This window comes from Giraffa tippelskirchi, chromosome X (assembly GCF_054371585.1).
Source record: "Giraffa tippelskirchi isolate mGirTip1 chromosome X, T2T-mGirTip1v1.2.pri, whole genome shotgun sequence".
In the NCBI taxonomy this organism is placed as follows: domain Eukaryota; kingdom Metazoa; phylum Chordata; class Mammalia; order Artiodactyla; family Giraffidae; genus Giraffa; species Giraffa tippelskirchi.
In genome coordinates, this window is record NC_137289.1 from 50,571,155 (window position 1) to 50,585,966 (window position 14,812).

Consider the following 14,812-nt stretch of genomic DNA (forward strand, 5'->3'; position numbering starts at 1 on the left):
CAAGGTCACACAAACAGTTTTAGTGGCAGAGATGGGACCAGAATTCTGGTCTCCCAACTCCCAGGGCAGCAAAAGACCAAATTGGTCTAAGTAGCATCCAGAGGATGGAGTGTCATATCAGGAACTCCAGAAAAGACCCCTGCCCCGTCAATCAATCTCTCTCTCTCTCCACTCACTAATACCTGAAATTTCACTCTTAAAGACTCATTCTCATGGATTGAAACTGTGGGTCCTGTTAAAATGTGAAAGGGTGCTGGAGGAGAGTGGGGACACAGGAGTATTCCTTGGAGAGGGCCCTGGCCATGGAGAGGGGTTGGGGAGGGGAGGGCAGGGGGATGTTAGGAGGGGAGGGGAAGGGAGAGGAGAGGCAGCCTGGCGAATGCACCTGTTTTGCGAAAGAAGGGGAAGAGTTGCGTCAGTGTGTGAATGCAGGCGATGTGACAAGGAGCGGCAAATCTGCCTCCAGAGGGAGGTTGGGGGTGGACTTCACGTCACCTTGGGGGAGGGGGAGAGGGCAGCCACTGGTCGGTTGGTCAGGGAAGCAGGTTGGCCTGAGAAGCTAGAATGGCAGAGGGGTGAGTAGGGGTGGGAGAGCTATTCAGAGAGCTGGCCTGGAGCCAGGGGCCCGTCCCAAGGGGGTGAGCAGAGACTTGAGAGCTCCGGGCCCCATTCCAGCTCCTGACCTTGAGTCACCATTGCAACTCGGCACTTTTCCTACCTCAGCCCAGACACCCATCAAGTCTGTGTTATCTCGGCTTCCTGTTTTACAGAAAACTGTGTAAAAGTTACTCTCCTGAGTCCTCCTGACCGACCCTGCCCTTCCTACATTCCTCACCACCGCCCCCATCCAACATCCTGAAAGCCTCCTGGGCCTCCTGGAAGCTCTTCCCAGCCGCCTTTGGTCCCAGAGGCTGCCCTTCCACAGTGCAGGCTGCCCCTGTACCCTCTGGTCCTGAGGGCAAGCACCTGGAAGCCTCACTCAGCCCTCGGCCTGGGCCTCTCCACTCAGAGGCACAACTATAAAGAGCTGCATTTGAGGACATCAAGGCTGGGACTGGCAGCAACCTTAGAAGCCACTTTTGCCATTCCTTCCTTCCTCCCTTCCTTCAGTTGTTCCATTTGTTGAGCACTTACTATGTGCCAGACACTGTTACAGGCCCTTGGTATGTAGCTTCATGGAGCTCTCAAGTCTAAACGCGGGTGCGTGTGTGCTAAGTCACTTCAATCATGTCCGACTCCATGCGACCCCATAGACTGTACTCTGCCAGGGTCCTCTGTCCATGGGATTCCTTCCCACTTCGTTTTCAGGTGCCTTCCTCCTGCTTGTCCTTGAAAGTGACCCGTGTCCTCCTGCTGCCTAGGGTCCCATGGGGCCCCTCACTAATGTTTGGAGGCGCCCTGCCCTTCCTAGCAATGCCCCCTTTTAAGGGCGACAGTTGTTCTCCCTCTCTGCAATGATATGCACCCAGCCTCTCCTGAAGGACAAATCGGGGAAGAATACTGGAGTGGGTTGCCTTGCCCTCCTCTAGGGGTCCTTCCCGAGCCAGGGGTTGAACCCTCGTCTCTTATGTCCCCTTGGCAGGCAGGTTCCTTACCACTAGTGCCACTGGGGAAGCCCCCTGAATGGGGGTATCATTCATCAAATAAGCACCTAAATAACTATACATTTGTAGTCTCAATCCTCTCATTTTACATTTAGGGGAAACTGGGGCCCAGAGTGGTTATGAAATATTTCCAATGTTGTTCTGGCAGCCAGGGGCAAAACCACGCCAGACTCTGGTCTCCTGACTGTTACCCCAGTGCCCTGTCCACGATGCTCTGGAAAGAATACAGTGAGTGTAAGGGCAGAGTGCTTATCCCTCTATGCAGACCCAGACTTAACCTATAGTCAGAGTAGCACATGGCCTACTTGTCAGGACTTGAAGATCACTGATGAGCAATCTCCCCTCTCCCACTGTTGCACCCCCACTAGCTTGTTCCCTCCCCACCCCTAGGTCCCCACCTGGGCGTAAAATTGGACCACTAACTGAAATCTAAGGGTTAGAGCCCCATGATCTGGGGAAAATCTGTTAAGCCATTACCTGCCGTTTACACAAACACATTTCCCCGATTTGTCCTTCAGGAGAGGCTGGGTGCATATCATTGCAGAGAGGGAGAACAACTGTCGCCCTTAAAAGGGGGTATTGCTAGGAAGGGCAGGGCACCTCCAAACATTAGTGAGGGGCCCCATGGAACCCTAGGCAGCAGGAGGGCACGGGTCACTTTCAGGGACAAGCAGGAGGAAGGTACCTGAAAAGGAAGTGGGAAGGTTCTGAACACAGACTCCTCCTTCACAGTTTAGCCTGGAGGCCAGCCCTGCACCAACATCAACACTGACCAGTGACATTTCGTTTCAAAAATATGTGTTTACAATTGGTCTTTCCTTCTACTTGGATTATATTGAGTCTTTTGTCCCTGCCCCAGCCTGCTGTGGGAGTAGTTTGTACTGATTTGCAATTAGGAGGGGCCTTCCCTGTGTCTGGTCAAGCAGTTGTCCTTAACCCCGGGGGTCTCCAACCTCTGTGCTGTGAGCTGGTACCTCCTTTCAGATCATTGGCAGCATCAGATTAGAAATGAAGGGCACGATAAATGTAATGTGCTTGAATCATCCCAAAACCATCTCCTGACCCCCAGTCCGTGTAAAAATGGTCTCCCACAAAATCGGTCCCTGGTGCCAAAAGGGTTGGGGACTGCTGCCTTAACCAGTCTGCCAGGCCTGCATTGAAATGCAGATCCATCCCATCCTGGCATGCTGGTAGGGCCCCTCTCCCCATGGAAGTCTTTTAGTCAGTGGAAAGAACCAGCCCCAATCTAGGGGCTTCCCCACCCTAACCCTGATAAAGGCCTGTTAACAGTTCCCCTGCGAACTGTGATGAAAGAGGTTCAGCACAAATGGGCATTCATGCCTAGAATGCAGCCCTCCGTAGAAATCTCAAAACAAGGTGAAATGCCCACCCAGAGACAGCCTGGAGTTTAGAATCACACACTAAAGGTTCATGTCTCGCCTCTGCAACTGCTAGCTGGGTAACCCTAGGCTAGTCACTTAAACCTGTCTGAGCCTCTGTTTCCTCATCCACAAAATGGGCCTAAGATAATATGATACCCTATTCCTACTATCAACTATCCTGGGGCTTCCCCGATGGCGCTAGTGGTAAAGAACCCACCTGCCAATGCAGAAGATGCAGGTTCGATCCCTGGGGAGATCCCCTGGAGGAGGGCATGGCAACCCACTCCAGGATTCTTACCTGCAGAATCCCATGGACAGAGGAGCCTAGCAGGCTATAGTCCGTAGGGTTGCAAAGAGTCACACACAACTGAAGCGACTTAGCACATAGCACAGTCACCTAAACCTGTCTGAGCCTCAGTTTCCTCATCCACAAAATGGGCCTGAGATAATCTGATACCCAATTCCTACTACTGTCAACTATCCATAGCTATTGACAAGGTTCAAAAGGCTAATGGATATAATCTTAGCACAGTGCCCGCTAAGCAATCAGTGCACGGGAACTACTGATGTTATTATTTGGACCAGATGTGGCTGTGAGATCTTCCAGTGATAGGTCAAGACCTAACAGCTGTGCATCCCTGCCCTCTTGCTGAATTGAGGTTTTCATATGTCAGGTTTGCTTAAAGCAAGGCCCACCTGCAGGGCATTCCCTGAGCTGGTGATTCATGGGTGGGATGCTTTCCACCCACCTATTTTAAGCTGTTCTACATTTTCTTCCCCTTGATATGGACGTGTTTACACAGAGGAGGACAGTCCCAGTCAAAACAAGATGAAAATACACTGCTGGCTGGGAGCCCCAAGCTAACTGGTTTCAGGTCCTCTCCCAGCTGTCAGCACCTCACAACAGAGCCACAGGGGTTGGGGGGGTTTCTGCCCAGCCCTACTCCCCTGCCTCCCTCCATCAGCCCAACTCTGCCTGGTATCAGGCAGTTGGCCATCGCCTGCTCAAGCTAGAGTGGGATTCTGGGGCTGAGGTTTTGCCAGTTTTACAAGGGCAAGAAGGAGGGGTGCTGGGGGGCAAGGGCTGCCCTGGCCAGCTCTGGTGTGAGTATTGTGTCTGCCGCCAGGGCCGCCTGCTACACAGGCAGAGAAGTCAGCTGCCAACAGAGAGTGGCAGAAAATGGCCAAAGAAAGCTCGCCCAGCAACCTGACCTCCTGCCTGGCATTCCCCCCACTGGACTCATTCCCTGGGGTTAACAGGAGGCTCTTGGTAAAAAAGAAATTACCCCAGGGAAGGAGAACCCATGTACCCCTTATCAGTCACAGAGCGTTCCTGGGGGTCAGTTTCTCACCTATGTCAATTTATCAGTGAGTTGGTAGGACCTGAGGAGGAGATTTCCAGGGAGGATTCTTTGATGAGCATGCAAACCAGGTTCCCTGCATAAGGAGCATTGAAGATAAATATCCCCAGTAGGGCTTGGACATATATATGACTGCTCCTCACGGCCTTTGCAGAACACCTTGCTTATGTTTACCAAGAAGAGCAGGAGAAAACAAGCTCCTTTGTCATAAACTCTGCTATTCAGACATGCCCACTCAGGCAGTTTGGTTTATTTACAGTGAGTTCAGGAATATTTGGACACATTTGCCTGTCCCCTGAAAGCCCAAGGCCACCAGTTAGCCAGGACCCATGGTAAGGCCTCACCTCAGGCCCAGTCTATACTTAGTCAGCCTGGGCCACTAATCCCAGAAGCCCCCAAACTCATTTTCAATACTCAACTTAGTACTCCAAATAAAGTAAGTATATTCAGACCACACTGAGCAGGTCATCATGTTCTTCCCTGAGAAAAATGAAAGTTTCCCTTCTGAGAAAGACTTTTCGTTTCAACAGGGATCCTCAGGACTTCAAAGCCAAGGGTGACATTAGTGGTGAGAATTTCCTCTATGTTGGCGGGTATCAGGGTGTTTTTAATCAGGATTGGTTTTTTATCCACACCCCCACCCCATTGCACATCATTCCAGTTATATGGCTGTCACTCACTCAGAATCAGGCTTGCTAGCCTGAAATCCCTCTTTGATGTTACTGCCAGCTAAGACTTGGCTGCCCTCCTCCCGGGCTTCATCACCCTCTAGTGCTCCCTGTGGGTACCCTGTTCCCAACTGACCCAGCCCCTCCAGCTAAAGATGGAAAGTGACCAAAGTCCCAGCATTTGCACAGAACCAGGCACGCACACACGGATGAATTATCCTTTTTATTGAAGAGGTTGGGCCTTGATTCCAAGTCATTAGTGGCCACTTAGATTGTGTTGGGTTTCCCAAATATGTTTGATTTGCACTGGTCTTTCGTGTTTTTAACTGCAGAGTTGCTCTCTGACAATGATTGTCACCAAATTAAAATATTAACAGGAAGCAAATTCATGAATTTGCCTATAGTTCTTCCCTGTGGGGGCCGTGAACCAAGTTCAAATACTCATCTAAACCTTCTGTTTACTTATTAAGCACAGGTGTATGGCATTGAAGCTGTGTGCCAGGCACTGGGCCAAACTCTGAGGGATACAGTGATGAATAAGATAAGCCCCTTCCCTCAAAGAGCTTGTATTCTAGTCTAGAAAGCCAGTCACTGCTCACTTGAAAACGTATGCACTGACCACTTCTGGTGGATATGTTCTTATTTGGCTGTGCCTGTAGTCCTGCTTGAAAGGCTAGAAGTCCTGGTGATTACTGACTGCTGGTGCCATTTGGGGCTTTCTTGGTGGTTCAGCAGTAAAGAATCTGCCTGCAGTGCAGGAGACACAGGAGAAATGGGTCTGATCCCTGGATCGGGAAGATCACCTGGAGAAGGAAATGGCAACCCACTCCAGTATTCTTGCCTGGAGAGAGACTCTCAAGGCCAAAACTTTATGCAGGTTACAAGTCCTCCGTGCAGGAAAGAATTGCTAAGACCTTCGATAGACTACATTTTACTTGCTGATACCCATTTGAACATCAGTCACTCACACTATCCCCCTCCCCATAGGCAGTAGCCACAACTTGTGAAACCATGGAAGCAACAAACTGGAACTGGACAGGAAGTTAGAAATGCTAGACTTTGAAAGAGCAGTGATAAGGCTGCTCATCTGGTGAGCCATTTTACCAGCAGTGTTTGGGGACAGGGCCCTTACCCCACATTGACATGGACCTTCATATTCCTGAAGAAATCAGCTGTGCTGCCTACAGGATATCCACCATGTCTGGGTACATAGGCAAATATATATATTGTTGTCAAGGACATCATCAGTCTGCAATAAAATACAATATTATCTCCATTTCCAGACTTTGGCATGTCCATAAACACATACATTTTGTGTGTTGTATGTATTGGGGAGGGGAGCATCATTTTCATCTCATGAACGAAGAGCTGGGAGCATATGCTCTTCGGGATTTAGAAGCCTTCTAAGTGTCCAGGGGGTCTGAGGGGTAAGGTGGAAAAAGAACTCTGGCCTTCTGATATGTTTTCTTCCTACTTGACCAAGTTCATTTAAGACGAGTGCTAGAGCCGTGTTTCTCAGGGAGCCCCTCCCCTGCCATGCACACTGGTAGAGTCCCTCTCACTTCTTCTTGTTATTACTCTCTGTCTGAGGACTCAACTCCGTGGGCCAAGCCCCTTATTGCAGTAGCCTACTGTTGGAGAGAAATCACCCAGAGAGATGACAGATGCGTCTGGATTGTCTCCCAACTGTGCTCAGGCCCCACTACCCAAAGAGGTCCAAGGAGTGTCTGAGAAACTCCCTCTTCTCAACTGCTGAGTTAGTAATTGTCTACACTTGGCCCTTCCTCAGTTTCCATGTTTACTTTAGTTCTTCTGCAACTCTGTCAACAAACACCATGGTATTATTAGTTTTAGCAAATAACAGGATGTCAGAACTGTTAACCAGGATTCGTTACTTTGCTGTTAGAGCTCTATCCCAGGACATAGGGGCCAGTGTTCCTCTTATTTTTTAAGATGTATGAGCCTTGGCAGGAAGCCTTTCCCAGGCAGGCCCAACGCGCTCTGCTCCGTCTATAGGCCTTTAAGGCTGCTCACTGCCAAGGCTCCGCCCACCAAGACCTGGGCTCTTCTGATTTTGCTTGATGGCACAAAGACATTGGGCTTCCCAGGTAGCGGTAGTGGTAAAGAACCCGCCTGCCAATGCAGGAGAAGTAAGAGATGCGGATTCAACCCTTGGGGATTCCATCCCTAGGTCAGGAAGGTCCCCTGGAGGAGGGCATGGCAACCCATTCTCTTGCCTGGAGAATGCCATGGATGGGGAGCCTGGTGGGCTACAGTCCATGGGGTCGCACAGTGTCAGACACGACTGAAGCGGCTTATCACTGAAGCGACTTAGCATGCACAAAGACATCTGTCAAAAGAAAAATATCAATGTGAATACTTTGAATTTTCCTTTTCTTGTGCTTTACCCTTGCACTCTTACAGTGCCCTTTAAAAGCAGTCCGTACTTGGTAAGACAGCTTTGGGACTTAACATTCATGTGGAGAAGGGCGAGGGGATGGTATTTCAGGCTGGCACTAAGAATTTCCAGGCTTTTCACGCAAAGTATGTTGTTCTTCCAACCCCGCCCCCAACACTGCCTGTCTCAAGGAGTGAGAGGTTAAAAGGGTCACTCAGTTGCTGACAGAGAACCAGGAAGTCCAAGCCTTGGGGGAAACACAGCCTTTGTTTACTTAAGCCCCAAATCTAGCAGGCAGTGTAAATTAAACATAAAAATAAAATAAGATACCAAAACACAGGCCGGATGCATACCACAGAGAGCAGTGAATTCCCCTTCTGCTCTCCCTGGGGAGAGGGGGAGTCAGTGAGCCTCAAGGGCGCCCTCCTGGCCAGGGAGGCGCTAGCAAGCCATGGGATGGGATGAGGGTGGTAGGGGCAGGGGAGAGCAAGGCTTGGCTCAGTGTGGGGATGGGCACATTGGCAGAGATCCTGGCCAGTCTTTATAGTCAGCCCAGCAAGCTCCTGAGGGGGCAGTGAGTCACAGCCCTCCAGCCAACCTCAGAATGGATCCATGTTTGACCAGGCAGTGACAGCCACAGGGCTGGAGGAGAGCTGGCTTTTGTTGAAGGTGGGTAGGGCTGGTTAATTGACCAGACTGTGCTGTTGGAAAAAAAAGAAGCCCCTCCCCATTCTCACCCTCTCTCTGGGTTCTTCTTCTCCCTTGTTGCCCTGATTCCCACCCCCATACCTCCAACCTCCCAGGCCAAGAGTTCCCACCAACAGCTGGGAAGTGTCTCAGAAGCAATCTGTTCCTCATAATGGAGAGGCCAAATTTGCCAAAGGTTGACTTATAAATCAGAGCAGATTGGGGTCATCTTTCTAATAGTGGCTCTCATTCATTTTCTGATCAAGCTTTTAGGAGTGAGAGGGAAAGAGGGAGCCAAACAGGAGAGGGAAGGAGATGACTGAACAGAAGTTAGGCTCAGAATGGTTGGATGGTATCCCCAACTCAGTGGTCATGAGTTTGAGCAAACTCCGGGAGATAGTGAAGGACAAGGAAGCCTGGCCTGCTGCAGTCCATGGGGTCGCATAGTTGGACATGACTAAGTGACTGAACAACAACAGTGCTCAACCCCATCATGGTGTGTGATACAAAGTGGGTCATGGTGACTGGCATTATGGTGACTCTTCAGGTAGACCCTGTCGTGGCTCTCACCTGTAGGCCAGTGCTTCCCAAAGGCAGTTCCATGGACTGGAGCCATAAGCGCTGCATCCACATCTGAAAGGACCCTCCCCAATCCACAGACATCCATATTCTCTTCATCTGGACCCATTTCTTGCCCTCCGCAGCCCACCAGCAAGGTGTACCTGCTGTGTTTACTCTTCTGATGCTGATCGGCCACTGACCACTCTGTTGAAAATAATACAAAAATTGAGCTCATCCCGATTTAAATATTTGTAATTGATAGTGGCAGAAAGTGGCACTCTCCCAAGGCTTTTGCATGGTGAAGAAAAATTCCTAATTCCTCAAAATGTAAAGAATTCCATTAGAACTCTAAGGTATGACTCGGAGGGTGACGTTTGTAGGCACTGCAATAGTCTGGTCAGGCAAACAGCTTGGACTGAGGGGAAGTTTTCCTCAGTGCCATTCAAATCACACTTCACAGATTGTCAGTCACATATGACATCTATGCCAGGACTGGCTCTCCTTAGAACTGATCTCATGACGTGCCTGCAGGAATCATCTCTTAGACATTCATATGATTCATGGTACACAAATGGTGCTCGTTTTTATTTCTTTGAATGTGTAACTGACCTCTTTGAAAACTGGGCTTGGCAGCACCAGCACTTCCTTGCAGCCAGTGGACAGTGTGTAGTCTCAAGCTGGTTCCCCCTATACCCACCTGATTTCCACTCCCAAGACCCTGTCACCCATGACCCTTGCACAGTACTCAGTCATCCTTGGATGTCAGAGTAGAGGCTGTGGCTTGTGACACTCTGGCTGAGTCTAGAGTATCCTGTCCTGACTCCTTGCCATGTCCTATTGCTTTACTACCCCTTTGGGGTCACAGGGAAGCTGGCATCATCTGAGAGAGAGAGATTGAATGATGCCCTGGGCTTGCCTATCTCTGTGAGTTGTGCTTAGTTGCTCAGTCGCGTCAGACTTTTTGTGACCCCATGGACTGTAGCCTGCCAGGCTCCTCTGTCTATGGGGATTCTCCAGGCAAGAATACTGGAGTGGGTTGCCATGCCCTCCTGCAGGGGATCTTCCCAACCCAGGGATCGAATCCAGGTCTCCTGCATTGCAGTTGGATTCTTCACTGTCTGGGCCACCAGGGAAGCCCAGGAATACTAGAGTGGGTAGCCTATCCCTTCTCCAGTGGATCTTCCCGACCCAGGAATCGAATCAGGGTCTCCTCCATTGCAGGCGGATTCTTTACCAGCTGAGCTACCAGGGAAGCCCCTCTCTGTGAATTAGACTTCGTCAAAGGCCGAAAGGATGTTTGCATAAATGTGTGTGTGTGTGCTTCTGTGCTGCTCTTTCTTCCTGATAAGGTGTGTGTATTCCTTGTCAGCAGTTCTCAAACCCTGGGCAGGGGGCCTTCCTTAACCTCTCCCAGCACTCCTTTGAGCTCCCTGGCACAGTTCCCGTGGCTGGGGAGTTTGGGGGCAGGGGGGCTGTCCAGGGAGGAGCTTGCCTTGTTTCTCCCCTTTCTTTCTGTTCACGGAGTAGCGTGTAGCCTGCCCCTTCCTGTCATTGCCCCACCTCAGCTGGGCTGCCTTCTTTCCATCCAGGAAACCCGAGGGAGGGGGGAGGTGGCTGTAGAGCCAGAGGCCCACAGAGTCCCACAACAGAGGATCAAGGAGCCACCTCAAGTGAGCCTACTGTGAATAGCTCCACTGTGAGTAAAGCAAGGGCCTCAGGAGTACAATGTGGGAGCCCCGGGAGGCTCATAATGCTTACCCATCCTGGCCTGGGAGCCTCCCTGCGCCTGAAGAGGCCGGCATTATTACCAGCGTTTTGTTCCCCAGGGAACCTGGACCACTTCAGAGGTCACCCATTCTATCACGGGGGCCCGCAGTGGAGCCAGGTGCTCCACCTCAGAGCCCCTGGCCTCTTCACAGGCCCCTCGTCTGCTGGCTCAGCGTCCCCAACAAGATCCTCCTGGTTCTCATCTTCCGAGCATTGCCAATCATCCCAAGTCCTTCACATACCACTCAGAGTAACCCCAGCAACTGCCAGAAAAAAATGGCTTGGCTTGGAATTTCGGCTCTTGTGGCTGCTCCACAGAGCAGAAGGACTGGGGAGAGGCCCTGCTCGCCCTGGCCCAGAGAAGCTGGTGGAGGGCTGGTGCAGATGAACAGACATGGAGAGTGGCTGTGTTCTTGCTGCTTCCTCTCCCAGCCTCTGGGAAGGCTGTCGAGCACAGGGATTCCCAGAAGGTGAGCCGCGATGAGGGGGGTTATTTGCCCACCTGAAGATGCTCACTAGTCGGGAGGGCCATATGAACAAGGATGAGACCACTAGGATCTGGCCAAAGAAGGGAGACCAGGAGGTTGGCAGACAGAGGTGACCACCTCCCCCCCATGCTAAACATAGATTCCCCCCCCTTCTCAGAAGGAAGACACTGGCAACTGTGAGACCCTTAAGGACCTGTAATTTGTTCCCTTGGTTTACAAAGGAAGGGAATCAGCGTGAGGGACCCTGGCACTGTCAACCACCATGTGGAGCCTTAGGTCCCACGGAAATTCCAGCTTTTATGACTGCTCTGTTGCGTGCTAAGTGGCTTCAGTCGTGTTCGACTCGTAGCAACTCCATGGACTGTAGCCCACCAGGCTCCTCTGTCCATGGGATTTTCCAGGGAAGAATAGTAGAGTCGGTTGCCATTTCCTTCTCCGGGGGATCTTCCCGACCCAGGGATCAAACTGGAGTCTCTTATGTCTCCTGCATTGGCAGCTGGGTTCTTTACCATCTGAGCCACCAGGGAAGCCCCTGACCGCTGTGTTATCCCTGTCTAGATGGACACGGACCAAATGACAGGGTGTGGAGAAAACAAGCGTGCCCAATTCTCAGGAATGAAGTGATGATGGTGGTATGGCCCTCCCAAACCACAGACTGCCATCCTGAGCACCCTGAAGCCCTAGGCTTTTTCCTGAAGTAAACATTTCACTGAGATCTAACCAGTAGGGAGACTTCAGAGTTCGCCACAGGCCTAGGATATTGTAGAAAGAAGCACAGTTGTTGACCTGTACTACCAGTTTGTATATTTATTTTTTTTAATTTCCATAAAATGTGCCTTGTACTTTGAATAGGTGTTAATCTATTTTGATTTGAGTTGAGTTGAACTGAACTGAATTGAATGATAATGGCAACTAGTGTGGGGAGGAGATGGGTATTCCATTTACTGAGGTGAATTTGACATTCTCTTTTTTTTTTTCAGGAATGTCTGTTTCATACTTGTAGATGGGTAATGGGGACAGTGGAAAATGGGAAGAGAACTTAGAAAAGTTATGGAGGTAAATTTTCCCAGCTGCAAGGCATAAGGAGAAGGGAGACAAGCATAAATATTGACACAAGGTTCATGAAATTTAAGATCCACTGAGCTAAACTGCATTCCTGGATAACGTTGCCAATACATCCAGTCTTGCTGAGATGCCAGCACAAACCGCACCCCCCCCCGCAAAGTGAGACGCCAGAGGTGGGGCAACCAAGGTGATGTGACAAGAGCCCTTTCCGGCTTCTTTGAATGAAGGTCAGAAGGGTGGAATGCCTTGTCCAGATGGGGCTTGCTTCTGCCTGTCATCTGTAGTGTCACTGGGAGATTGTTTGTGAGGCTCACAGGGGACCCCGTCCGGAGGGAGCTGAAAGGCACAATTCATTGCTTCTGCCACCATTCGGTGCCAAGGTTTGGCCCAAATTGGTTGCTAGAGCCACTTTTCCAAGACAGTGTCCCTCTCTGCCACAGTTCCCCTTGGGCTCCCTGCAGCCCACCGCCACCTTCTGCATCTGCGCCTGCATCCTCCTCCCCGTTTTCCTGCCCCCCCAGAGTCGATATGCTGGGTCCCAGCCATGTAGGGCAGTTCACGTGACCCACTGAGGACAAGGCACTTTGTCTGTCACTGTCTTTCCTTCTCGCATCCCTCCTTCTGGACTTTGGGGATTTTCCATGAGGCTAAAGTAACCATGTAAGTGGCAGCGTCCTTCCTGTCTGTGTTCTCCCACCCCTGGCGTGGAACCCGAGGGCAAGAGAGAAGAGAAGAGTGAAGCCAGGACAAATTAAATGATGGCATTTCAGCCTCCTTTCTCCCCCAGCCTCTTCAGAAAAAGGGACAAGTAAGTACTTAGAGGTAGACAGAGCTTCAGGTGGAGGGGGCCTGTGGCAGGGGAGTAAGTGGGGAGGGTTGTTTGCAGCCACCCCGTCAACTGTGCTGATGCTCCGGTGCTCAATAGCCTTTATGATTTCCTTGTCCGGCTCCTAACTCAGCGTTTCCTTGGTGGCCAGTCCCATACCTTCCCGCATCTCCTGACACAAGACCCTGTGTTTTGCTGGCAACAGGGCTGAATCTTGGGGGTGGAACATATCCTGTAGAAAATAAGGAAGACTTGCCTATAAATAGCTTCCTCTGGGCTGCGTGGTACACAATGCTTTGAGTGTGACAAAAAGGGAAGTGAGATGTTCCCCCTCCTTGCCACCCCCAACCTACCGCACCCACCCCAATCTGGTCCCCACACCTCAGCAGCGTGCTCAGATCCTGCCCACGGGTTCTGTGGCCCAGACGGGCCACTCTCCGTCTTCCTGGGCTGTGGGAACCCGAAATAGGAAGGGGCTCCGGCCCTAGAGAGTCTGGCTTTTGAAGTAGAGGAGACTGGTGATGATGTTGAGACACTTCTTCCAGTTCCAAGAGAACAAGTGTCTCAACATCCAGCCTCAGGTGACTTCCAGGGCCACCTGAGATGGTGGGAGTTGAGTTGACCCACCCTTCTCCTGCTGCCCTCCATCTAGAAGGTCACCCTGGGAGGCGGAGGGTCAGCTGTGTCTGTTTAACCACAGAAACCCACAGCTGTAGGGCTAGGATCAGAGCCGGCAAAGGAGCCGGCTCATCAGCTGGGTGCTGGGACTGTGGGGGCTTTCAGTCCAGCCTGTCATGTAACTCACAGCATGGGAGAAAGGGAGTTGGGAAACACACATGTTGGGGCGGCTGTGCTGTTGAATCCTTAGGCCACTGTTTCCTGCTTGGGGCCCACGTCCACAGGGCACAAGGATGCTGACAGCCTCATGGATCAGCACTTTACTCAGAAAAATCAGATCAGATCACAGATACCTATGTAGCGCACACTTCCACTCACTGCAAGGTCTGGTGCAGCTATTCTGGACAGAGGAATTTTCTGGTGTGCCCAGGGTTCAGCAGAAAGCCTTCTGGGTTCCTCCAGTTTCTCCCTCTCCCCCTACTACCCGCCGCATCTCCCTTATGCCTGCTGTTTGAAAATCTTCCTACAGGGACAGTTTTTATTTAGGTTGGTGGCCTTAGTTTAGCAAACCCTGGAGGTCCAGGGGTCCAGCCACGATTTGCAAACCGAGAACCATGAGGCCTCAGGGGGAGTGCTTCTCACTACCGGTTGGTGAACTAGAGGTGAACAGGGGACGAGTGATCCGCTGAGTGTGGGCTGAACCTGGGACATTCTTTCCAAGTTGTTTTTTTAAACTACATCCCAGATATGAGCTTGTTTTCTTGCTCTTGTTTCATTCTTCTAAAAGCTGAGCACAGCAGGAATGGGGGGAAAGAGTTAATTAAGGGCATCAGTTAGTGGGGCCCTGGGACTTTAGGTTTGACTGGATTCTTATTCCGAGACTCCCTACCTCATGTGGGGCACTGTGTAGTCCATCCTGGGAGCCACCTGGTGGGACTCATAGTTTCAGTTTTCTAGACAGAGAGGGCTTTCTTTGAGGACTGCGTAGCTGCCTTTTGAAATAATGCAGGTGAGCAAAGCCCTCTTATAAAGCTCATTTAGACACTTTGGATATTCTTCCGGTCCCACATGCTGCTGGTGTCCTAGGCATACTTCGCCTGCCCCCACCTTTTCTTCCTCCCTCACTACTTTCCTGGCACCTTCAACACATCCACCAACTGCCTTGATTCACTCATTCAATAAACTTATTCCCTGCCCCACTAGTAAGTGTAGTAAGAACAAACTTGGTCTCTAGGTCAGGAAGACCTGGGCTGGAGTCCCAGCTCTATAATTTATTCACTGTGCCACCACCTTGGGCAAGGTAGCCTCTCAGACCCTCTGTTTCTTCATCTGTAAAAATGACAGTAACAGTGCCTACACTGCCAGGTTTGTAACTCAGCCAACACAG

At 50.9% G+C, this 14,812-nt stretch overlaps 1 protein-coding gene across 6 annotated transcripts in view; it reads left to right on the forward strand.

Annotated features, from left to right (window-relative positions):
• Window positions 1-14,812, forward strand: part of TSC22D3 (TSC22 domain family member 3) — a 64,147-nt gene that overhangs the window by 42,590 nt on the left and 6,745 nt on the right. Inside the window, exon 1 of one of the 6 annotated variants that reach the window (XM_081567334.1) lies at window positions 12,740-12,789. The exons of the other annotated variants lie outside the window; for them this stretch is intronic. Coding sequence (XP_081423460.1) covers window positions 12,740-12,789 — 50 coding nt within the window. Of the gene's footprint in view, window positions 1-12,739; window positions 12,790-14,812 lie in introns of those variants that run through there. 6 annotated transcript variants of the gene reach the window in all.